This window comes from Hyaena hyaena, unplaced genomic scaffold (assembly GCF_003009895.1).
Source record: "Hyaena hyaena isolate Hyena2069 unplaced genomic scaffold, ASM300989v1 scaffold_280, whole genome shotgun sequence".
In the NCBI taxonomy this organism is placed as follows: Eukaryota; Metazoa; Chordata; class Mammalia; order Carnivora; family Hyaenidae; genus Hyaena; species Hyaena hyaena.
Genome location: NW_024080912.1, coordinates 1,165,233 through 1,190,468, shown reverse-complemented (window position 1 = coordinate 1,190,468; position 25,236 = coordinate 1,165,233). Strand labels below are relative to the sequence as shown.

Below are 25,236 nucleotides of genomic sequence, written 5' to 3'. Positions count from 1 at the left end.
TAGTATGAAGGGAGAGGTTTCCAACCCAGTAGGGCCAAAAATGCAAGATAAACTTGGTCAGGGCACCTGGATGGCTCAGTGGGTCATGGGATCCCAGTGGCTCCCAGGGTCACGGGATCAAGCCCTGCATTGGGCTCCATGCTGAGCGTGGAGCTTGCTTAAGATTCTCTCTCCCTCTGCCCCTCTTCCTCCCTCCCCCATAAAATTAAAATTTTTTTTTTAAAAAGCAAATCTGGCCAGCAGTTCCTCGAAATAAAATACAGAAGGTGGAGAAGTTATATGAGTGATGTACATATCACACAAGCTGGGATTTCGAGAAGCTTGAGATGGAAGTTACATGGCCGAAGCAAGAGAATTTCAGATCAGGACCATTGAGGGGCAAAAGGTGTATTAGTTAAACCTAGAAGAAGTTAAGAACAAAAGGATTATGTGTGCCCCAAAGAGCCTCCACTGTCTCCTCCCTGTGTATGCCCTCATCACACCATCATGTTCTGGAATTCTTACTTGTTTGTTTACCTGTTTGTTTTCTCTCCCTGTATTAGTCAGGCTCCGCTAAGCACTGTAATAAGCATCCCAAACCCAAGACCTCAACTCAACACAAGTTCATTTCTGGTTCTTCTGACGATTCAGTGCAGCCCTTTGGTGGACAGATCTCCATGGGGATCCTCCACGGGTTCTTCCCATCGCCATGTGCTGCCCTCCCCTAGCCCACGGTCCTCACCAGCCAGACAGTAATGAGAACAGGGACCTCTCATGTGGAGGGTGTTACAAGGAGAGCACATCCACCAGCCCAAACTCAGTCACATGGCCGCCCTCACTGCAAGGGGGGCTGGAAGTGGAGTCCAGCTAGGGGCCAGAAGGAAGAGAGGAAGTACCGCCTCTGCCCTACACCCCCAGTATAAGATCCCTGGGTGCCAGCTCTCATCCACCTAGTTCATGGTACCTGGCATCATCATGCATGGCATAAATCTGGAGTCTATCAGCAAATTGGTGGTGCTTGTGCTGTGTTGCGGGCTCTGGGCTGAGTGAGTACTTTCCTTGCAAATGCCCTGGGATGAGGGGGAGGTGTCATCGCTCCCATTTCTCAGACTGGGAAACTGAGGCTCCAGCATGCACAAGACCATATAGCTAGTCTGTGCCAGGGTCAGGTCTCAGACCCAGGAGGCCTCTGCTACTAGATGTCTGTTTTTTCCACTCCCCCGGCTGCCTCTCCAGTACACACACTTGCCAACTTGGGGTCTGGTTATCTTCAAGGCCACTCTCCTTTCTAACAATCAATGAACCATGTTTGACAAGCTGTGGGTCCTTTGGGGCGGCAGCTGTATCTTGCTCATCCCTATGTAACCCTTGGCTACCAGCACAGCAGGCACTCAAACCATGTTTGGGGGATCAATTTGTTCACACGGTCTCAGGCTCCATGCTTTGCTGCTTGCACAGTATGGGGGTCACTTACATCTTATACAAGAAATGTAGGGGATATTAATTATATGGCCCTTCTCTATGCAGTCAAAGCTGTCTCGACAGCAGGACCAGTGCTTGCCCTGAAACTCATTCCTGAAGCACATATGAGGGTTGCGTGACAAGGAGGTCAAGGCCACAAGTGTCACCTCTTCCACTTCCGGATTGGACCATGAGCAATACACACATACACACAAAGAATGCTCTGCCCCAGCGAGTCCCAGGAAGAATACATGGAGGTGGCACTGAGGCTTCTGTCCGTGGTGCTGAACTCACCTCAACCCCATCTCCTCTAGCCCTAGGGAACCAGGTGAACGTATAGATTCCCTGGCCCCTTCTTTGGAGACTGGGATTCTGAGGACCTAAGATGGGGCCTTGGAATCCCATTGTACCAAGTACCCATGATTCTAATACAGCCATCCTGGTACTGGCTAACATTGACTCAGTCACTGAAATGGTCATTGGTCTTCATGAAGTGCCTGCTATGTGCCCAGCACTGCACTAGATACTCTGAGGCACAGAAATGCATCTAGCAGAGTCTCTGCTCCGGCAGAAACTTACAAAGTTGTTCCAGAGGAGATGAGAGAGGCAAGAAGGGAAAGCACTCTCTCTGTTTTATGAGGACACTGTGCTAGGTACATACTTCACCTTTATCCTGCAAGATGTGATTAGTAGTCACCTGGAAACAGTAGTCCCCATAACCATAGCCAACATTTGTGTCCTTCCTTGGGGCCTCCCTAGCCCTCTCTGCAAGGCGGTATGTGACGCATTCTCCTCCTTCTGATCTCCTCGTGGCTCAAGACCCAGATCCACCATCACCTCACACATCAAGTCTTCCTGATGCCTGTTGCCCTGTAGGCCCTCCAGATTTGAGTCTTTCCTCCTTGTGCCCCATGGTCTTGTTTCATCATCGCGACATGATGAACCATGGCTTCAATATGTCCCAACTAGGATCTGAGCTCCCTCTTGAGGGTCAGGCTTGAACCGGATTCCCCGGTGTAACCTCTAACACAGGGATGCTTCCCCCTACTCACCCAGAGGAGGTGAGCAGTAAATTCTTATTGGATGGATGGCTAGGAGGAGGGGTGAGTGGGTGGGGGGATGTGCCCAATGACTGCGCCCAAAGAGAATGCCACTGGGTTACAAAACAGCTGGAACAAGTGCTCAGAACCAAAAGAAATCAGGGTACGCCTTGGGGAAACCAGGCAATGGGCCAAATGCCATTCAGGCAGGGCCAGCTTCCGGTCAAGGTCTGCCTCTCCTTTCTCTGGGTGTTTGGGGAGAACAGGAAGAGGAACCAGGACGGCTGTGTCTGATGAGAACAGATGTTATCTGGCCCTGAATGTGGGACATGGGGGGAGAGGAAAGGGAAGGGGGAGACCGAGAGCCAACAAATGGAACATCCACAGACCCTCTTTATTTCACTTTTTATTACAGAAAGTTTCAACACACCCCAAAGTAAAGGGAACAGCATAATGAACCCCCATGAGCCTGTCACCCAGCTTCAAAGCTACCCCTATTTTGCCACTCTTATTTCATTCTTCCCCTCAAGCTCTTTTTTAAAGAAAATTCCAGACATTATACATTTCACCCATAAATATTTCAGAATGTATATATTAGAACATTTCTTATTTAAAAAAAAAATAAAATAAAAAAGAACCTCGGGGCACCTGGCTGGCTCAGTTGGAAGAGTATGTAACTCTTGATCTTGGGGTCATGACTTCAAGCCCCATGTTGGGTGTATAAGATTACTTAAATAAATAAATAAACTTAAAAAAAAGAACCTCAATATCATTATCATACCTAATAAAATGAACAATTTCTTAATACCATCTAGTACAAAGTCTATGTTCAAGTTTCCTCATTTGTCTCAGAAACACCTTTTTAGGGGCACCCAGGTGGCTCAGTTGGTTACGCGTCCAACTTCGGTTCAAGTCATGATCTCACATTTTGAGGGTTCGAGCCCCACATCAGGCTCTGTGCTGTGGTGACAGCTCAGAGCCTGGAGCCTGCTTGAGATTCTGTGTCTCCCTCTCTCTCTGGCTCTCCTTGCTCTCTGTCTCTCTCTCTCAAAAATAAACATTAAAATTGTTTTAAAAAACACCTTTTTAGTGCCCATTTATTTGAACCATGATCTAAACAAGGTCTGTGCACTGCATTTGGTTCCAATACCTTTTCAATCTCTTATCATCTCTAATGGTCCCTCCTTCCTACCTTTTTGATACCATCTTACTTGAAAGAAACTAAGTCCATCGTGTGGACTTATCCCCTTTGTTGACGTGGTGGCCTGAACTCTCATGGTGTCATTTAACATGTTCCACTGACCCCCATTTCCTCCAAACTGGCATGTAGATCCAGAAGATTGGCTGGCGTAGGGTCAATTATTTAGGCAAGCAGGCCTCCTGGGTGGTGTCATTTCCTTCCTATGGCATCACGTCAGGAACACTTAAGGACAGACTTTCCCTTTTGAGGTGACAGTAAACATGATGAGCATCTCCAGGCTGATCACCCACCTGGGTGAAACCACCTGGGCATCCACCAGGGCAAACAAGGAGGCCACTGTACCCACCACCAGTGGGTGAGGAGGCCGCTGCGGTAACACAGGCGACATTGACAATGGCCCGGACCCAGATGGTGGAGTGGAGGTGATGGCCGGTCCAGCACCCCTGCCGCCCCCCCTTTACAGCCGAGAATGCGGAACTCAGAGAGGGCGGGGAGCTGTTGTTTCTTGAGCAGGCAGTACCTGCACCAGGAGCTTTCTCTGCAGCGTCTCAAAACCGCACAGCACACAGTGTAAAAGTCACTGCGTCTATCCCACTGGTGGGGCCGGCGAATAGTAAAGTCACCTGCCCAAGGCACAGAGCCACAGGTGGAAAGGAGAGAACTCTCCAGAGGTGTCCCGGGTTGCTTCAAACCTTGCTTCTGGCGCCTCTAATCTACAAAATGGGAACGATACTTGCCCAAGACCAATACCGGGTGGTCCAACCTTGTCCCTTCCCCCTGACAATCCTGCCCGTGGGGCCTACGTGGGCCACCTTAGTCCACAGTGCAAGCAGCTTTATACTCTCCCATACAGACACACAAAGGGTTAAATCCAGACACCGTCCCCCCTTCCTCCATCCCAATTCTGATCCTTGCTGACTCTGCTCCCCCTCCCTAGCACAGCTATTCTGGGACAATGGAGGCAGCAGATGGCCCGAGTCCTGTTCCCTCCACCCGACCCCCAGGATCTGGGAACAACCCGCAAATCTGCTGCGGCTTCTAAAAAGCAGGCCGGCCGGCAGCCTTCCACACGCAGGTCGGAGAGGACAGCAGCTGTGGGACACACACCCCCCCATCCCCCACCAGGGCTGCAGGGCCGCGGCCACCCCCACTCAGTTCATGCCCCACAAACCCAGCATCAGGTTAGCCCAGAGAGAAAGGAGGCCTTGGAAGAGCCCAAGCAGCCCGACTCTGCACTTGACCTGCTGTGTGACCACAAGCACATGGCGGTCCTTCTGTGGGCCTCAAGCTCCTCCTTGGAAGCCAGGGCTGAGGCACGGAACTGGTGTACAGTGGTTCCAAAGGTCCCAGACAGAGCTGCATCAAAGACAAGGTCCTTCAAGGGCTGGAGGGTCTGCTCCAAGGAGCCCCCAGGCCTGGCTGCCTGGCTCAGGGCCCCTCCGTGCCTCAGAATCTCTCCTGTCTTCCCTCCTGCCCCCAGCCCAGAGCCCCACAGTGGCCCCAACTTCCAACATCACGGACAATGATGTGTGGGGAGAAGAGCCCTCTCATCCCTAGGCTTCCCCACCAGCATTCCTGAAATTTTACCACCATCACCTTCATTCATTCACGCAAGCTCTCCGGGACCTGCAATCCTAAGGGTGTTTGCATTGACTCGACTCCTGCCTTGGCTGTCAAACTGTCCCTTTATCGGACACCAGAGGCCGACCCCCTCAGATGAGGCTCTTCTCGGCCTCTCCCAATTCTCTCTGGCTGCCCCCAGCTCAGGCTCTGAGGGCAGAGAAAAGGAGAAGGCCCTCCTGTCACACCGGCACCTCATAGCATACACACAGTCACACATACGTACGTTGTCACACACATGTGATGTGGGCACACACACATATATACACCACACATGTCTTACGCACAGATCTGTGTAGAGAGGGGCATGCCACACACACACACCCTCGCACACCCTGGCTCACCGTGACCCAAGCCCACGCTAGTAACGGCCACTGTCCGCTGTTCACCGAGCCCTTCCTTCTCGGTGCCAGGCTCTGTGCATCTCACCCGGATACCAATCCATGAAGAGGGTATTCCCTTTCTTATCTGTAAAGTGGGCACACAGCCCAGAGAGACAAAGCGGATTCCTCAAGGTCACACAGCCAGTAAGGGCAGAGCAGAGACATCTAGCTCAGGACCAGATGAACACCACCATCCCCGCTGGGACAGACAGAAATAAGACCCTGCCCCAGCCAGGAACGTGGCAGCCACACGTAGCAAGACACTGGACCAAGGGAGGTTTAAACAAATCAGGGTTTAATTTTCTCACGGAACCAGATGCCAAAAGGGACAAGTGTGCGTGATTGTCACAGCCCTCCCTTCACGACAACAAGGCAGCCGCCCCAGACCCAGACATCACACCCACATTCGCAGTGTGAATATGGGGTATTGGGCTCCAGAGACTTCCCCAGAAGCCTCTGCATCGGCTTTGTTTAGTTCACACTTGACAGACTGAGCAAGGGAGGCTGGGAGAGGGAGCAGAATGATCATCACGACTGGCTGGGGTCCATCACGACCCGTGCTCTGAGTCCGGGCACGATGATACTCCAAACAACACGGAATCTGGTCGCAAGGGGTGGGGAGCAAGGAGCTGGAGACCGGCCAGCAACACCAGTATGTGCACAGACCCCGGGTTCTGCGTTATTCCACCTGCGTCCCCTCGCTGGCTGGTGGTCCAGCCGAGGGGGCCAGGAGTAGACGGCCCAGTGCTCGGCCCCAGGGGGAATGACACAGACCAGAGCTGGGGGTAGAAGGCCAGGCCCCACCAGGGGCCCACGTAATTCTCTAGAGGGTTAGGATCCCTGAGCCCCAGCCCAGCTCAAGCCCTCCCCTCCCCCCCCCCCCCCCCCCCCCCCCCCCCCCCCCGCCATGCTTATTCAATTCAGCCACTCAAGGCCCATAGAAGCCCAGCCCCTGGGGCCTGTCTCCCCGCACCCAGTGCACCTGTTCTCTGGGCCATCCAGTCCACTTCCCCGGGGCCTTGCATGCCTTCACTGCCAGCCACCATCCAACCCTGGGCTGGCCCACTGCTCAGAGGCCGTGCCAGGGACTGTCCACCAAAGGGCACCCGCCACGGGTCCCCAGGGCTGCCTGGGAGGCCAAAGGATAACCAGAGGCCTCGGCCTAATCTTTGCCCAGCAGGTCAGGGTTCACCTGGCCACCAGCTGCGGGCACCAAGGAGTATCCGGATAGAGGAGACAATGGAGGGAACGAAACCTGCGGAGAGACCGGAAACGGACAAGATGGTCACCATGATCCCCATGCTCAGGCCACGGGCTCCTGGGGGCGCACACGTCACAGAATTTCTCCACCACGGCACTATTAACATTTAGGGCCAGATAATTCTTTGTTGTGGGTGGTCTGGGCATCATGGGATGTTTTGCAGCACCCCCAGCCTCTACCCGCTAGATGTCAGTCAAAAACGTCTCCTTGGAGGGGCGCCTGGGGGGGCTCAGTCGGTTAAGCATCCGACTTCAGCTCAGGTCATAACCTCACAGTTAGTGAGTTCGAGCCTCGCGTCGGGCTCTGTGCTGACAGCTCAGAGCCTGGAGCCTGCTTCGAATTCTGTGTCTCCCTCTCTCTCTGCCCCTCCCCTGCTCATGCTCTGTCACTCTCTCCTTCAAAAATAAACATTAAAAAAAATTTTGTGATGTCTCTAGACATAGCCAGTGTCCCTGGGGCAGGGCGGGGGTAGGGGAGGGGAATGGTCCTACTGAAAACCAATGGTTTAGAGAGACTTCAAAGGCCAGGGATGCCATGAAGAGACCCCAGCTGAGGCTAGACTATCCACTCACATGTATCTGAGTCCCCAGTCAGCTCTAGCTCTTTCAGGCAGGAGCCTTTGGATTCTAGAATCTTCAGGCTTAGAGGGAACTGAGCATCCACTCTTAAAGCTCTTGGTAGTACAGCCACAGCTCATACACCACCCCTGGGGAGCCCACCCCGTTAGAATGCAGTTCCTTTCATCTCAGAAATTTGAATGTTTTCCCTGCGTTGAGCCAAACTCTTCTGCCTCTTTGTAATGGCCAACTTGTTCAATACAGCCCTGCCCTCAGGGCCTTTGAACAGTTGTGAGCCCTCTGCTCCATGCACACCACTCTGCAGAACTTCAGAACCAGGTTCCCCCAAGGCTCTCCATACTTCAGGTCAATCCGAAGTCCAGAGCGAGCCTACAAGGCCTTGGGGAGGCCCCTGCCTCATCTCCCACCAACTACCGCAACAGCGTCCCTGGGCAGGCCCGCCCGCCCAGCACATCAAGTCACGGGCTGTGGTCTCACAGGCCTGATCGTTCTGCGGCCTGTTTGAGGGCAGAACCGGAAGGTGCCTCGGTGGCATTTGAGCCCTCTTTCCAACCATCTACCCTCTGAAAAGAACCACTGAAGACTGTCAAAGAAACAACGAGCCTACAAAAGCTGAAGTACAAATTTTTCATCGGGGCCTGAAATTTTTCCATTAGAGCATCTCCTTTGCTCAGTGAAGGTGTGTCAGTCTTCTAGGGCCTCGTGAAGAATCCCAGCGGGTCAGGACTGGGGGAGCCCTCCAGATCCACCACACGCAGCCTCCTTGTCAAACGGGGAGACTATGGCCCAGAGAAAGCAAGGTATTTGCCCAAGGTCACACAGCAACCCTGGGGCAGAACAGGGACTGAACTCCATTCCCTCCACTCCCGGCTCTCTGCTCTCAGCCACCAGGGCCTTCCTTCCCTTTCAGGGTCTCCCATCTCTGGATGCCTGGATTCAGCCCCCATTCCTCCAATCCTATGCTTTGAGCCCCCAGACTCACCTGGAAGGGTCCTCCTCAGGGGAGAAGGGGCCTTCGAGCTTAATGACATTGAGCTTCCCCTCAAAGACGCCATAGCTGAGGGTGACCTGGGCAGAGAAAAGCAAGCAGAGAAGGTGCAGGTTGGTGGGCTGTCCCACTGGGGGCCCCACAAGGGGGCAGTGTTTGAGCAGAAGCAGGGAAGGTAGGTAAGACACTGCGGGGCGCACTGCGCCTGCGTTGCCTGAAATCCCACCCTTAGCCCTGAGAGTGTGGCTGGGGGCCCACCCCACTCCACAAGGCACCTCAAGCTGGTAGGCCATGGCCATGCCCAGGCTCCATATGCATCCCCAACGGTCCACCTTTCCCCAGAGGCTGGAATGAGTCCCTTGCCTACAGACCAGGAAACTGAGTCTCAAAGGGGGTAGTAAATTCCAGGAAATTCCATGTTTGGACAGAGCTTGCCTGAGACTGTGGGGTCATGGCCCTCCCTCTCCTCCAGGAGCCTCAGGTCACTTCACTTGCAATGGGAACATGAGATCACGTCCCTTGTCAAGAGATAGCGGAGGCTTAGGGGCCATCCGGGCAGGGTTCAAATCTCCTTCTTGCTCTGTGCCTTGGCTACTTCAGCTCTCTGGCCTCAGTTTCCCTGCCTACAGAATGGGAATGTTAACACTGACCTCATGTGAACGTTGTAAGGAACCAGAGAGTTAAAGCAGATAAAGCCACCAGCCTGGTGCCTGGCACAGCGGGCATCCTGGGAAGTCCCAACCATTAGGGTACCTGGCTCGAGCTGCCCCAAATCTGTCCCCACTTCCTGGCTTCAGGCCCTGCGGTCCTATGGGGACCCGACCCTGTGCCCCGGTGCCGGGACTGCAGAATCAACACTAACTCTTGGCTCTGGTGGGAGACAAGTGTGACCCAAGCAGGCCTTCCGGCCGATGCGCGCCTGCCCCGGGACTGGGCAGGAGGAGGAGCTCTCCTCTGGTGGGCGTGGTGGGAACCTGGGGCTGCCGTCTTCCCAGCTTGAGGGGCGAGCCTGCCCGAGGGTGAGCCCAGCGTCGGGGGAGACAGATGACAGTGGGCACCGTGTGAGCACGCACACTCAGCCGGAACTAGCACGCCAGCCCCCGGCTTCTCGGGAACATGAGCCCATATGCACACTTGACTGACCAGGCTGTGTTGCGCTTCTGTCCCTTGCTACCAAAGGACTCTGACGCGAGCTGTTGGGTGGGGGATCCCAGGGGCTTTCCCAGGCAGGATCACCTACAAGAATGGTCACCCATGAGCAGGAGGGTGGCATCTACCAGGTGCTGGAATGGGTCCCCCTCTCCCAGCTGGACCTTATGCCTAAGGTTTCCCACTAAAGATCTGGTCTTTCCCAGCAACCTCTGCGTTAAAAGAAAGCAGGGGGCTATAACCTTTGATGAAGGGGGGAAGACCATCAGGCAATGTTGCAAAGGGCAGGCCTGGCCCCTTCGGAGGGCTGGGGGAGGCTGGAAGGCTGAAGAAGGGTCAGAGGGACAAGGGGGAGCAGGGAGGAAGGGGAGTGCTCTCAACCTGAAGGCCAGCTTCCTCTGGTCCGTGCAGGCCCTTCCAGCTGGCATTCAAGGGCAGATCAAAGAACTTGAGCAACACATAACCCTTGAAGGGCTGGAGGTGGAGAGGGCTGAGTCACTGCGTGCCCTGCTGAGGGCCCTTTGCCACTGTGGGCCTCAGTTTCCCGATCAGTAGGAGACGGCCCCTACACACCCCTCCCCCGCTGTCCCCAGGCCAGCTCACCTGCTCTGGGAGCTGGGCAGCCCCCAGCAGCTGCAGGGTCTCCAGGTGGGAGTGGAAGAGGGGGCTGGGCTGCAGGTGGCCCCCCAGCTTGCACTCGACAATGTAGCCCACGGTGCAATCGTCAGGCAGCCGGATGAGAGCAGATGTTTCCACGAAGCGGGGGCCACTGAGAGACAGATTCGTGCTGTGGTCCCTGGCCCAGGCCCTCAACACCTAGAGCCCCCACCCCTGCCTCCCAGAAGACCCTCCTCCTCCAGGGCCCACTCTACCATGCGCCTGCAGCGCCCTGTGTGGCCTTGGGCAAGCTGCCAACCTGGGGAGCCTCAGTATTCTGTTCTGTGAAATGGGCATGATAAAGCCTTCACAGGGCCATTGTGTAGGTTAAACGGAAGAGTGATGAGAAGAAGCCCCTTCCAGATGTATCCCTTCCTTTCTTTACATTCATTCACTCATCCACTCTTTGCTGAGCTTAGGGATCTAGCTGGTGGCAGGGGCCATGCTAGAGCTGTGGAGACAGAGGTGAGAAAGAAACGCTTGCTGCCTCACCAGCAGCCTCTACTCGGAAGGGAGATGGGGGAACAGGTCGTTTTGGAGTAGGACTGGCACTGAGTCAGGGAAGCATGAGGCCTGGGAGACACAGGGAGGGTAAGGCGGGCTTCCTGGAGGAGGTGACCATCTTTTGTTTTGCTTTTGATTTAATCCCAACAATGGCAGTCTTTAAATGGAGTCTTACAGGATATTCCGGAGTCAGCTGGATGTTGAGGAGGGAAGGAGCAGACACCATGAACTCCCCTGGGGGCCAACTGCCCCCTGCATGGATGCCTGACTGAGGGGCCCAGTGGGTGCAGAAACCCAGCCTTCCCTCCACATCCCAGGCTGTGCCTGAGGGCTACACCTGCCCAGATGGGGTACCTTTTCCACTTCCCACAAATGTACCCTAAAGGTGGGCAGAAGCCCATCTGGGGGCACCAGGCACAGGAGAGACCCCCCCCCCAGTCACGTGTACGTTTTCTGCTGTCGACAAGCCCCAAGACAGCATTACCACCTTTAACCAGGACCCAAGCCCTGTCCCCCCTCCCCCCGGCCTGGGAGGACCCCTCTGACCCCTCCCATCCAGGTCAGAGCGGGCCAGGGTGGTCTAGTGGCAAAGTATGCAGACCCTGGAGTCAGAGCCAGCAGCTGAGCGACCTTGGACCTGGGTGACCTTGGACGAGTCACTTGCTCAGCCTCTCAGAGCTTCAGTCTCCTCAGCTGTGGAAAGAAGGCTGACACTCCTCCCTGCCAGAGGCTGTGATGACTCTTGGTGAAGCACAGGCCTGGCTCAGAGTCAGCCCTCGATACGAGGTAGTGACACTGATATTGCTATTAACAAGAGCCTCTCCAAGCCGACCTCGAGAGGCCAGGCCTTTGCACTTCCTCTCTAGATACCAGTACCTCACCCCATCCTGGGGGCTTCCACTACCCCGGGGCCCCCTTCACTCCGGGGGCCTCTAGGGCCATCCCATTTCAAATGCCACCTCCTCCAGGAAGTCTTCCTCCCATTTCCAAGCAGAAGGCCCCACGTCTTCCTTCCTCTGAGTGCCCCTACACTTGGCCTTCACGTCCCCTGTGACATTTACCAGTAAGAAGAGGCCTGCAAATGGGACTTAATATCTGCCAGGCTCAGACCAGGCGCCAACCCAAACATTTCCCCATTTAGCCCTCACAGCAGCCCTCCAGCTATTATATTATTAGGTTTTTTTGTTTTTTTGTTTTTTGTTTTTAACATTTTTATTTATTTCTAGGAGAGAGAGAGACAGCATGAGCAGGGGAGGGTCAGAGAGAGAGGGAGCCACAGACTGAAACAGGCTCCAGGCTCTGAGCTGGCAGTCAGCACAGAGCCCGACGCGGGGCTCGAACCCACGAACCGCGAGATCATGACCTAAGTGAAAGTCGGACGCTTAACTGACTAAGCCACCCAGGCGCCCCTATATTATTAGGTTTTACAGATGGGGGCACTGAGGCTCCCAGAGATGACAAGCTGCCTGCGTGTGGCAGAGTGCACTCAGCAGTGCACCCCTGAGGGCAGGATGGCAGGTGGCTGGCACACTGCTAACTGTGTGACCCTGCGACACAGCACAATGGCAGGCGGCTTCTCCGCAGCGCAGTCCTGCGCCCTTCCTGCTGCAAAGGCCCCCACGCCAGGCCCTACTCTCCTCACCTCCCGCCAGGAGGGGTTTTGCTTACCTGGCCCATGGGGCCATCTTCAAGGCCAGTTTGCGGTTGATGCAGAAGCCAGCACCCCCCGTGGCAAACCAGAACTGTACCAGCCTCTGGGGGGAGAAGGGGAGAGGGCCAAGGGGCAGGGTGAGCCTGGGGGTGGGGGTCACCGGCCGGGCCACCCCTCACCACCAACCAGCATGGCTCCCACCCTTTGTATTTTCACATTTCACTCAAGTCCTGCTACAGTTTGACATTATTCAGCCCATTTTATAGACAGGCAAACCAAGGCCCAAAGTCGCAGAGCTAATTAAGAGCGAGGGGGTCACCACTCAGACCCCAGTCTGGTTGGATTTCAGTTAGAGAGAGAATATGCGCCATATTTGTCTGCTCCCCCCTTTTCCCAGAGAAAGGCCTCCTCTACCTCACCCCATGGGGTTCAGAGGGAGCTGCCAGACACGGCACCAGCTTCTCTGGGCCACAGACATGGGTAGGTGCCCTGGGAATGGTGGATCACAAGGCCACACTCCTTGACCCAGTGATTGGCTCAGTGACAAGGCACATGACTTTGGCCAATCAGAGTTCTTCCCTGAGCTCCGTATGCTAAGTGTGAGGAAGAGATGCTTTCTTTTTTTTTTCTTAAATTTTTTTTATTTTATTATTTTTTTTTCTGAGAGAGACAGAGTGAGCAGGGGAGGGTCAGAGAGAGAGGGAGACACAGAATCTGAAGCAGGCTCCAGGCTCTGAGCTGGCTGTCAGCACAGAGCCTGACATGGGGCTCGAACCCATGAACCGCGAGTTCATGATCTGAGCTGAAGTCGGACGCTCAACCGACTGAGCCACCCAGGCGCCCCAACGGGGTCACCAGACTTGGGAGCTATAGTCCCCACACCACCGATAACAGGCCACGGGCACTGGCCTCACTGCTTACAGCTCCTGGGATGGAGAAAGCTTTTCTGCACAAGGAGAGAAGGAAGCCTCTGGCGGAGTAAAGAGAGAAGGACAGACGAGCCTGTGAGCCCCTGAGGCCAGCAAACTCCTTGAAATCTCAATCTCAGAAACCAATAATGCACTTTTGGGGTGTAAACCACCCTGTCCCCACCTCCTCTGCGAGGATCCGTGAAGCCAGAAGCCCTGAGCCTCTCTAAGGCTTTCAGCAAACACTGTACCCTCTCAGCTGTACCACCTCTCCACTAACAGGTTCCCTAAGGGTACCTTCTCCCAAGTACACAGTTGGCGCTTAATTAATGCATGTTGCATTGGGTTGGGTTATCCTCCTTGATGCAGTAGTGAGAACCCTGGGCAGGAAGTTGGGAAGAATGACTCCGGGACCTCGGCCTCCTCCACTGCACAGCTGTGTCACCTTGAGAAAGTTACTGCTCCTCCCTGGATCCCAGATTTGTCACTTGCGAGTGCATCTGCCCCAGTTGTGAAATCCAGTGGTTCTCCTGGCCCTGTGTCCTCCTCCTGAGGACCTCTATGAGCTACTTCTAGAAATGCCACCCTCTTAGAGCAGAATAAACAGATTCTTAAGGACCTGGCACACAATAGGTGTCCCATTAATGCTTGTTTAATGAGTTTTGGGTTCAGGGTGTTACCTCCCAGATAATTAAAGTAACAACATCAGTCACTGTATAAGTGCCTAACCCTGAGCACTGATATACGGGGTCCTGTCCTGCAGATGAGCTGACCAGGTGCAGAGAACCGAGGTCCCAGAGCTGGGACTGAGCCCACACCGGAGCTCTCGCCCCCTTCTGCTGCCCCCCCAACCCAGAGGGTACCCCAGAATCCAAACAGGCTGGGACACTCTGGGGCAGCGTCTTGGGATCCCACTGAGGAGTTTATGCAAGAAGAATATTACTGCACATTCCAGACTCGGGGCCTGGGTGTGCCCAGCAGTACTGAAACTGCACAGGAAGCATCAGGCTGAGAGATGAAGGCCCCGCTGGGTTGGGTACCGATCACTAACACTTACTAGTGTCATTATGTGTCAGGTCCCATCCCAAGCACTCGGAGAGATGACCTCGCTGAATTATATCTTACTTTGCTCACAACCGCCCTGCCAGGTGGGGACCGCAATCGCCCATTTCGCAGGTGAGGAAACTGAGGCCCAGAAAGGTGGGATGACTTCAACAAAGGTCACGACGCCAGGAGGCGGCAGAGGTGGCCTGTAAACCCAGGGAGTCGGGCTCCAGAGCAGAGTTCGCAAACCCTACATCCAAGCGGGCGATGGTGCAGGAGCGTGGAGCACCCCCTCTGCTCACCTGGAGCAGACTCACACACACACCCCCCAGGGCCTGGGAGGATTTAATTAGGGCTCAGAGGCCAATTAGCCGCTGATAATTAAGGTTTTGTGTTTCCCTGATGAAGCAGATGGTGAGCCAGGGAGGCAGAGAGCCCTGAAGCCCCGGGCTCCTGCTCCAGATGCCGCCTCGCCTCCGGGAGGGAGGGGGGGAACCCCCTGACTAGCCTTTTCCCTGGGGCCAAGGGAGCCCCCTAGGGGCCTGGTGGGGCCTGGGGACCGGGAAAGAGCCATGCTACACACTTCTACTAAAACATGCGTCCCTATTTATGTGAAAGTCAAATTTAACTTTCATCCAGGTTTTTGGGGTTGTTTTTTTCCCTAAATCTGACAGTCCTCATTAGTGCCCATCTAGGTCTGAAGCTGAAGCTGGGGACCCCGTTGGGCCAGATGTCACCCCTTTAGTCTGTAGCGAGGAGAGGTGCCCAGGGGAGGGGCTCAGAGGCCCACGGGCAGCGCAATGACCAGCTGGCCCAGCAGCTTCCGCACTTGAACAGCGGGTGCAGCTGCATGAGTACATGACAACACGGGGGGCAGGGTCAGGAAGCCTCAGCTCACCCCCCCCACCCTCCACACCCCTTCCGCTGTGTGACCAGAACGACCCGCTGTGTGACCTCCACAGTGACGGAGGCCGTACTATGTGCCGGAGTCCGTGCCTCACCTGCATGACCTCCGTCTTCCCATTTCACGGAGGCGAAGACAGGATCAGACACACAGCAAGTGTCGGCGGCCCCGCCCCCGTCTGGCCCCGCCCCCGTCTGGCCCCGCCCCCGGCCTGGCCACAGCCCACACCCGTGACCCTTGCTCGAAGAAGGAAGGGAGGGACCCACCGTGCGGTTGTGCGGCCTGGGCTCGGAAGCGCGGATAGGCCGGTTCAGGCTGGGCCGGCCTACGTAGACGTCGCGGGTCTGCGGGAAGGTTTTTAGCAGCTTCAGCAGTGGCCTTGGGTTCACATAGTTGTCGTCATCCACGTGGCAGAACCACCTGCGGGGACACAGGGGGGGGATGGTAAGCTTGGAGGAGGGTTCCCAAGGGTTGCCAGCCCACCAGACTCCCTTTTGCACCCCCCACAATAAGTCAACAAAATTAGGGAGAGTAGGGGGCGCCTGGGTGGCTCAGTCGGTTAAGCGCCCGACTGCGGCTCAGGTCATGATCTCGTGGTTTGTGGGTTCGAGCCCCACGTCGGGCTCTGTGCTGACAGCTCAGAGCCTGGAACCTGCTTCGGATTCTGTGTTTCCCCCTCTCTCTGCCCCTCCCCAGCTCATGCTCTGTCTCTATCTCTCAATAATAAATAAATGTTAAAATATGTTTTTTAAAAATTAGAGTAGCAGATGTTTAAGGCACACCGTCTGAGCGAGACAGCATCTTGTGTGATCTCCTGAGGAAAGTGTGTCCACTTACCAGGCGGGAACCAAGACTCAGAAACGTTAAGACACTTGCCTGAGGGCACACAGCCAGTAAATGGCAAGACTTGAACCCGAGCAGTGTGCCCAGAGATAGACCCCAGGAGGCCTACATGATTGAATTTCCACAACCCAGCCAAACTTTACTTTTTAGACGCAGAACCCTATTCAGGAACTAGCCCGAGACAAAAGGTCACACCTGTCCCCAGAGACCCAGGTGCGCTCACCGCAGCCCGCTGGCCAAGAAGGTGTCGAACTCAGCAGCCATCTTGCAGGACAGGGCGGGGTGGCTGTGCTCAGCCGAGCAGTTGGTGACCACGAGGTGTGACCCTGGAGAAGCAGGGACAAGTCAGAGGACCCTGCCCAGATCCTCCCCACAGCCCTGCACGCTGTAAGCGTACAGAGTAAGACTTCCGAGAGCCTGGAGCAGTCCACCTGCTCCCGTTTTACACACGGAGAAACTGAGGCCAGGGAGAGCTGACCCTCCCAGGACCCCAGAGCTGCTGGACAGGAGGCTGGGCTAGAACGCAGGTGTCCAGGCTATTGTCCGGCACGGCCCCTCCCCAAACGCATACCCGTTTCCAACGAAGAAATCTGCCCCCCTCCTGGGCAAAGGAGGGTCCCTACATGCTAAGAGTGGGCAGGCCTGTTTCCTGGGGACCCCGGGCCAGCAGACAGCCACCCCACCTGTCCCTGGTAACAGCTGAGGGGCCCCCCACCCCACCCAGAATTACCCAATCTCTCCTGGAGACCTTCATCTGGGCTGTCGGTGAAGATAAACGTCTAAGAAGGAGAAAGAGGAGTCATGCCCGGTATCGGTCAAGGGCAGGCCCGGGGCCAGCCCACAGCCAAGCACGTGCCGACACACCTGTCCAGACCCTGCCCCCCATCAGTGACAGACACACCCCTCCCACCGCCACACATGCCTTTAAGACAACATGACTTTCTCAGCAACCACCCCCCCCTTCACAACACACATGACCTAGCTTTCAAAGCTAGGTTGACCAGGCCACCGTGTCACTTCCACCAGCACCCATGGGGACCCTACGGGAGTCACCCCCTCTTCTGTATCACACACACACACTGCAGTCCCACTCACCCCCTCCATAACCACACTTACACAACCCTAGCTGCTTCGTCCGGAGACAGATTCTCTGTGGAAAGGCCCACACACCAGGACACCACACTGCCTGGGGGGACAGTCATGGCCTTCAGAGCCACGGGAGCCGTCTGGGTCCTCAGGCATCGTGACCCGATCTGGCTCTCTCCCAGACTGCACAGGCGCCCCACCAGCAGCTTTCACGCTCCTGGTCCCTGAAGACCTCGCTTAACCTCAAGACAGGTGTTGCGATCTGTCCCCCTCGCAGACGGCTAAATTGAGGCTAAGTAACAGACTGAGGTTGGACAGTTGGCAACTGCTGAGCTGGGATTCGAACCCGCCGGCCTTGGGCCTCTCCTCGCCACCTTCCAGGCGGGTAGAAGCCGCTCAACCCATGAATAACCTGGACACAAACTGAATGAGACGCAGAGACTAACCCTCCACGGGCAGTTGGTGGCAGACAGGGACCAGCGGCCGGGGACGGGCCCAACCCCCACTCCGTACCTGGCCGAGCGCGAGCGCCTCTCCCTGCGGGAGCAGGTCCCCTCGCCCTCCAGGCACCACCGAGGGCCTCCTCTGACCCTGGTGGCCCTGTCCAGGGCCCTGACAACTCTGAACTCTTTCCAAGTGAGGATCAAGGAAAAAGCATCTCACCCGCTTAAAAGAGTGACACCCCCACCTGCCATTCTGACCACGCTAGCCCAGCCCTCCCTCCAGCCTTAGGGCCTCTGACGGCAATGCCCCACTCTGCTCGGCCACAAACATCTCCCTGCTTTCCAGACACCCTTCAGATCAGACCAGAGCCTGCCTAGGAGCCTCAGTTTACCCGGCTGGAAAATGGGAAGTAGTTGTAGCTGTGAAGGCAATGTAAAATACCGTGAGAAAGAACGAGAAACAGTTGGCAATGAAGCCAAGCTCAGCTTCTTATCTCAGGGGGAACTGAGGCGCAGGAGGCCAGAAGCCAGGGTGGGGCACAGGAAGGGAGGAAGGGGCAGGAAGACCAAAACCAGATAATACACCCTACCCACCACCCCACCTAGCACCCTCTGTGGCTCCCTACTGCCCTTAGGATAAAGGCCAGCCTCTTAAGTGTGGCCATGAGGGGCCATGCAGTCCCTATGCCTGAGGCAGCTCTATCTCATTACTTCCTGCCCCTACTTCTCTTAAATTAAAAGGCCTTTCAGTTCCCCAAATGCGCCCCACACACGCACACCCCTCTGAGCCTTTGCGTGTGCTGTGCCCTCTTCTCGCCAGACGCTCCTCCCACGTGCCCCTCAGCCTCCTGTCCCTCCCTGTGGTAACAGCAGCCCCTCGGTTATGGAAACTACCCTTCGGTCTCTCCAACCAGTCGGTGACATCCTGAAGGGCACAGGCCTGGACTGATTTCCCCCCCTCCCCCCGTCTTGGCACCGGCTCTCCTCCGGGAGGCCTGGGTAGCACCCACCTTCTGAGCCCTTCTTCCTGGGATCTGTCTGCCACCTTTGCAGAGTTAGCGGACACCGGAGGTTCCTGGGTAGCTCCACAGAACGTGTGGTGGGTGACCCAACACCGGTCCCCTCCTCTATCCCATCCGCTGCCTCGGTGACGCGGTCTAACCATCACCACCAAGAAATCATCAAGCCCCACCTCAGCCAAGACCTCTCCCGGGGGCGGGGGGGGGGGAGGGGGGGCGGTGGCTAGCAGGCGCCTCAGACTCTCGTGCCGGAGTGCCCCCCCCACCTGTGCTCCTCTGGGCCCTCCCCATCCTGCTGGGACCCAGCACCTTGGGGTCACCGTGCACACCCAGTCTCGTCAGGCAGTTCTGCTCACCCAGCCTACCCAGCATGCGACCTCTCCTCACCAGCCTCCACGGCCACCCACTCCTGCCCGCTTTGTTGCGGTCACCTTTCCCCTGGTCCCCTACTCTGCCCTGCCCCCACCCGGAGTCTCTTTTCCACACAGCCCCCAGGGAGCCAGCAAAATAAATCAGGCCTTTCTCACCCTGCTCCTTGGCAAACTTTTGCCACCAAACAGCCACCAGATAGTGGAACTCTCTTGAGTTTGAAGCGTGGGCCAAATGGGCCAGGGCATGTTTGCCGATGGATGAATAAGCCGGAATCAGTGGGGGAAGGGGGAAGGAGAGGGTCCTGCAGCGGGGCTGGGGGCTGGGCGGGGCGCATGAGGCCGTGTTCCTGTCCCTGGAACCCGGAGATTGGCACGGAGCAGTGGGCAGAGTTTCCGCGGAGCCAAGGGTTGCATTTAATTTGTTTAAGGAGGAGACTCTGACAATGGTTAAGACCTCACAGGGAAACAAAAGGAAAGTCAGCCTGCTGGGAGGGGGGGGGGGCTGGGGGCCATCTGCTGCAGGGGAGGGGAGATGCTGGCCGGCAGTGCTCCGCCCACCCCTACCCGCCTGTGGGGGAGGGAAGGACTCCCCACGGATCACAAAAAAGGGCCCCCCCCAGCCCACCCCCTCTGCCTGCGACAAAGGCCGCACGCGAGCTGCCACAAAGGTCCACCTGCCACCCAGCCGCCCTTAACCAGCTGGGGCGGGCGCCCAGCCCGCAGAGTTAACCAGCTCAGGCCTGTTTCTGATAACAGAGGCGAGAGAGGCTCCTAGACCCTCCTGTCCTGTGCAGACGGGGAAAGTGAGGCCTGAAAGGGGGAGGGCCTTGGCCCAGATCACAGAGAGATGAGCCAAAGGGCTCAAAGGGGAGAGACAAAGCAGACCCAGGGGCAGTGGGATGGGAGTGTGTCTCCCTGTCTCCCTTCCTCTTCCTCCATTGAAGCATCCTGCCTTTTTTTTTTTTTCAACTCTGCCTTAAAGGACGAGGTTTCTAGACTCTGCCCCTGGTGCTGGGGGTGGAAGGTGAGGCTGCGCAACTGAGCGAATTTATCTCCTACTTCTGTTTAACTGTGCTTGGTTTCCTCGCCGATAAAACGGGACCATCAGTACCTGCCCATGGGCGGCGGGGGGGGGGGGGGCTGTTGGAGAGTTAACCAGAGTGAGGCATGTGAGCCCCTGGCCCCCCGGCCACTGGGCTACCTGCAGATTCTCCTTCTGGCTGCCTAGCTGGCATCTGGGATTGAGCTCCAGGCCCGAGTGGGTGGCTGCTTCCTCTCTTTGCAGATCTGCTTCTTGTCAGGCCCAGCCCCCCCCCCCCCACGGGGGCCGGAAGCCCAAGGACCCTCTCCTGTGGCCCAGTGATCCAGCAGCTCTGGGGATGCTGGGTCTCAGCAGGGAAGGGAAGGTCCCAGCGGGGAGGTGGGACCAGCGCCCTGCGCCTCCAGGCCTCCAGGGTGCCGCTGACTAGCGCTTCCTCTGTCTGGCCTCAGTTTCCTCATCCGGGGCAAGGGCACCACCATGGTGATCACGACAAGGCAGGAAGGGGCCTCAGACCACGTGAGGCATGCTCCCGGGTACACACAGACACAGCACGGTAAACAGGAAGGTCTGCGGGGAGGGCCAGGCTTGGCAGCTTCCGCAGGAGGAACCAGAATCTCCCCAAGATGAGAAGCCTGGGCGGGGGGAAGAACCTGGGTGCTGGGGTCCCAGTGGAAAAAGGTTTAAATAGGGTGCCAGGACATCACGGCCAGGAAATCAGGGGTGGGGGCGCCCTCTCCCCAGAAGGCCCTGGGCTCTGGCAGATATCACCTTGCCTGCTCCCAGGAGCCCCCAGCCCCCTCCAAAGGCCCAGTCACTTCCTCCCACTGAGCCAGCTGCCACTGTAGGGACAGTGTGTGTGTGTGTGTGTGTGTGTGTGTGTGTGTAAACGTGCCCCTCTGCCTCCCCCAGAGATACTTCCCCAACAACCCTAACTCACTGACTTTGCTGGGGGAGGGCACCGGGTCTGGGGAGGGCAAGAGCCAGAAGGGACTCGGCCTGTGCCCCAGAAAGACATAAGCCACACGCCCCCGCCACCCACACAGCTCTTGTCATAGCGCATCTAATGCTGACACTTTGGTTCCGTGCGTGTGCAGTGCGCATGCGCACACACACACGCGCGCGCGCGCGCGCACACACACACACACACACACACCATCCTACCTGCTGGGCTGGCCTCCACTCTGACCTCTCCCCCATGGCCCCCTCCCCCACGGCCCCCTCCCCCTGGGCACACTCCCCCTGGGCAACACAGGCACGGGAGAGGGGAGGGGGACGGCGTGCAGGAGCTGTCAGGAATTCTGGAAAGGATCCCCCGTGCCCCTCTCCCTCCCAAACAGGCCCCACCTAGACCTCCCCGTGTTCTCCGCAGCTCAGCCCCTCTTCTCCACTTTCCCAGCCAGGGTGGAAGGACAGCCCTGGGGGCCCGGACTAGGGGCAGCCTGGCCTGGGCACGTGTCAGAGTCAGGACTCTCCGAGGCCTCTACCCCAGCCTCCCACCACCGCTCCACCTCCATCGTCCCCATCGCCAGGCTGGCCCAAGGTGGGCAGGAGCAAAGCCTGGGCCAGAACAGCCAGGGAAGAGAGGGACCCCTCGGGAGGGACTGAGGAGTGGGCTTGAGGAGCACCTTGCTCCAGAGCCAGCGAGGGACACAGGCAGGGGCCGCAGGAGCCCCTGATCCTGGGAGGAAGGAGGAGCCTGGAGAGGAGTCCAGATAGAGCAGGTGGGCAGGCAGCTTCTCCCTGGAGGCTGCTGGGGACCCCCAGCCCAACAGAAGGGCTTCCGTGAGTCCCTCAGGTCAGGGGCCACGCTTGGGTCCCACAGCTGCCCCCTCGTCCGTCACCTGTTCCCTGGTCCTGGAGACCCACGTGTCCAGCAGCAGCTCAAGGCGGGAGTGGTGGAAGGCTCGGGTCGTCTTGATTGCGATGAAGACATCGTCCGGCTGCAGCTCAGGGGACAGAGGGCTTGGCGGCCTCCGCCTGGGGGCCTCCCGCACGGCCTGTGGGGACCCGCGCGAGTGGTACCGAACGGAGAGGAGCCCCATGCACAGAAGGGTGAGGAGGGCTCCCGCCAGGCCCCGAAGGAGGCGGCACTGCATTGGCCCTGGGACCCCAGACGGCTGGATCCCCCAAGCCCCAGCGGACAGCGAGGGGAGGCTGGTTAGGCGGGGACGCCCGCAGAGGCCAAAGTCTGGTAGGCATCGGAGGCAGGCGAGGAGGGCGGCGGAGGTGGGAGCTGATGCTCTGGCCGGGGACGCGGAGCCATGGCAGCCCCAGCGCCGCCGCTGCCGCCAGCCAGCCCTCCACCTGCTCCCGCCGCGCTCCCGCCCCGGCTCTGGGGCGCCTGGCCCCGCCCCTGCCTCCGGCGCGGCCCGAGGGGCGGGGCCGGCCCTGGGGAGCCCCCGAGGTGGCTGAAAACGACACAGGCACAGCGAAAGGGACAGCCCCGGGTCTGCCAGCTGCTGCAGCCAGCGTGGGGGCAACGACAAACCCTCCAGCGCCACCCCCCCGACTCCCCAGAGACTGTCGGCTTAGCTCATTCAACATCCGCGATTTTATATGGTGTCCGGCTCTCCAGCCGCCCAGATTGTCCCCACTCTGTACCTCTGCCCCCATACTCTCCCCCATCGTCACCGCGTTCTGTTCACCAGGCTTCATGCTGTTTGGACGTTTAAGGCTCAGCGCAAGGAAGGGTTCCCTGGGCCACAAAGCCGTCCCCAATGCCCCAGTCTCCGCGGCACCTGCAGTAGCTGGCTCAGTTCCTTTGCTCTCCACACCAGCAGGAGGATAGGTATTCCCAAGTGAGAGCTGAGCACAAAAGGCAAGGAGCGATCTAAGATGATCTAGCAGCTCAGCCACGTCGCAATCAGCAGCTTTTGTTGCTGCGCTTCTCCCAGCCAGGTGTGGCCAGAGGGCCATCTCCAGCCACCGTTTCCATCTCGTCAGACACAAGGTCACTCACATCTCTTCCTTCCTCAGCTAGAATCCCCGTGTCCCTCAGAACAAAAGGCCCACTGTGTGAGCTGGCCCCCGGGACCTCCAACCCCACCTCTTACCACTCTCCTCTTGCTCCCTTCACTCCAGGTCCCCTGGGCTTCTGGTCAGTCCATGGACACACCTACCTCAGGACCTTTGCACATGCTGTTCCTGCCTGGACCTTTCCCTAGATGTCTGCATGTCTCACTCCCTCACCTGCTTCAGGTCTTTACCCAAAGGTCATGCTCTTCACGAGGCATTCCCAGGTCACTTTTTAAAGACTGCAATGTCAGGGCACCCGAGTGGCTCAGTCAATTAAGCATCTCTTGATTTCAGCTCAGGTCATGATCTCACGGTTCATGAGTTCAAGCCCCATGGTGGGCTCTGTGCTGAGAGGGTTGAGCCTGCTTGGGATTCTCTCTCCCTCTCTCCCTCTCCCCTGCTTGCACACATATGTGTTTTCTCTCTCAAACTAAATAAACATTGTTTAAAAATTGCAATGTTTGAGGGGCGCCTGGGTGGTTTATGCGGTTAAGTGACCGACTTCAGCTCAGGTCATGATCTCACAGCTTGTGAGTTCAAGTCCCGCGTCGGGCTCTGTGCTGACAGCTGAGAGCCTGGAGCCTGCTTCAGATTCTGTGTCTCCCTCTCTCTCTCTCTCTGTCCCTCCCCCAAAATGAATGAATGAATAAACAAATGAATGTTAAAAAAAATTCATAACAAATAAATGAATAAAATGTTTTAAAAAATGAATGTTAAAAAAATTTTTTTAATTGCAATGTTTTCTCTCCCCTCCTTCATAGTCCCCCAGACCTGTCCTTTCCAGACCCCCTTTTTTTGCTATATTCTCTCCACAGCACTTTTCATCTCCCAACACCCTGTATATCCTACGTCCCTATTGTCTGTCTTTCTCATGAGTATACACGGAAGTTCGTTTTTCTTCACTGAATCCTCACTGGCTAGGATAGTGCCTGGCACATAGTAGAAGCTCAAGAAATACTTGTTAATTAAACACAAGAAAGTACCAGATGGTTGGTGAATCAGCCTGGGCCTACTGTGACCTGAGCCTGCACTGTATCTGTGGAGGGAGAGGAAAGGAAATCCAGCCCTTCTGAATCACCCTCCTGGGGGCCAGCCGCATGCCAGCCCCCTCCCCCCCACCCCCGCGGCTCATCTTCCCAGAACAGCTTCTCCAAGGGACAATCCCAGGCTTCATGCCACACAGACTAGGGTTCATCTCCTGACGGGCTGCTTCCTAGCCACGTGACTTCGGTCAAGTTGTTTCACCTCTCTGAACGTCAATTTCATCATTTATAAAATGGGGACAAAAATATGACCCAGTGAGGATTGAGGGGTCAGTGGACTTCTCCGCCCTGGTGAAAGGACACCTAACATGAGACCAGACAAGGGCAGCTGCCTCACTGAGGTCCCGCAAGGTCACCCGGACTCACGTCCATGGACGAAGCACAGGGCCAGACACACAGCCAGGGAGTGGGGCGGTTCATTTGCCCCAACGAGCGTTACCCGGTCTCCACACCTGGGGGAGCCCGCAGCCACCCATGAGGATCCACCTCCGGCCCCGAGGCAGAATGCGGCATGGCTGAGATGTCCCCGGGCCTGGGAGAATCAAGCAGGCTTCACGGAGGTGGTATCGGAGACAGACCTCCAAGGACACTAAGATTTAGCTGGCCCCTACCTCTGAACTTGGACTTCCCAGCCTTATTTCCTACCACTCCCCAGGGGGCCAAACTCAATGTGTTTTCTGCCTCTGAGACTCTGCTCCGGGGGTTCCTTCCACCTAGTAAGCATTCCCTCCAGACTCTCCAGGGGCCGACCCAAGTGCATCGCTGTGACAGAGGACAGTCCTAGGATGCCCAAGGATGGCACTTGGGCACACAGGTCCAGTAAAGACTTCTTGTAGAAAGGAACCCCAGACTCAAAGCTTAAGTGGCGGCCCCGTGTAGTCCTGCTTAGACCACCCTCTCCAGTCTCAGGGACCTGACTGTGCACGGAGGATTTGGTCTGTTCTTGGCCCCTTGCACTCAGCAGCCGAGCCCCTTAAGCCAAGACCAGCCCCTGCTGGCCTCCGTGTCCCCTCTCCAGGGGACACTCCTTTGATGATCAGACACAG

General features: G+C 56.9%; 1 protein-coding gene across 4 annotated transcripts in view; it reads right to left on the bottom strand.

Annotated features, from left to right (window-relative positions):
* MFNG (MFNG O-fucosylpeptide 3-beta-N-acetylglucosaminyltransferase) overlaps positions 1–22,448 on the bottom strand; it is a 49,448-nt gene extending 27,000 nt beyond the window's left edge. For 2 of the 4 annotated variants that reach the window (XM_039246129.1, XM_039246127.1), the window contains exons 1-7: positions 21,974–22,448; positions 16,902–16,950; positions 16,395–16,497; positions 15,595–15,748; positions 12,490–12,575; positions 10,264–10,429; positions 8,506–8,591 (exon numbers count right to left, since the gene is read on the bottom strand). In XM_039246129.1, coding sequence (XP_039102060.1) covers positions 8,506–8,591; positions 10,264–10,429; positions 12,490–12,575; positions 15,595–15,748; positions 16,395–16,497; positions 16,902–16,950; positions 21,974–22,228 — 899 coding nt within the window. In that variant the 5' untranslated portion in view covers positions 22,229–22,448. Of the gene's footprint in view, positions 1–6,571; positions 6,940–8,505; positions 8,592–10,263; positions 10,430–12,489; positions 12,576–15,594; positions 15,749–16,394; positions 16,498–16,901; positions 16,951–19,246; positions 19,521–21,973 lie in introns of those variants that run through there. The other 2 variants (XM_039246126.1, XM_039246130.1) reach the window with 2 other exon arrangements.
* Between the last annotated feature and the right edge of the window lie 2,788 nt (positions 22,449–25,236).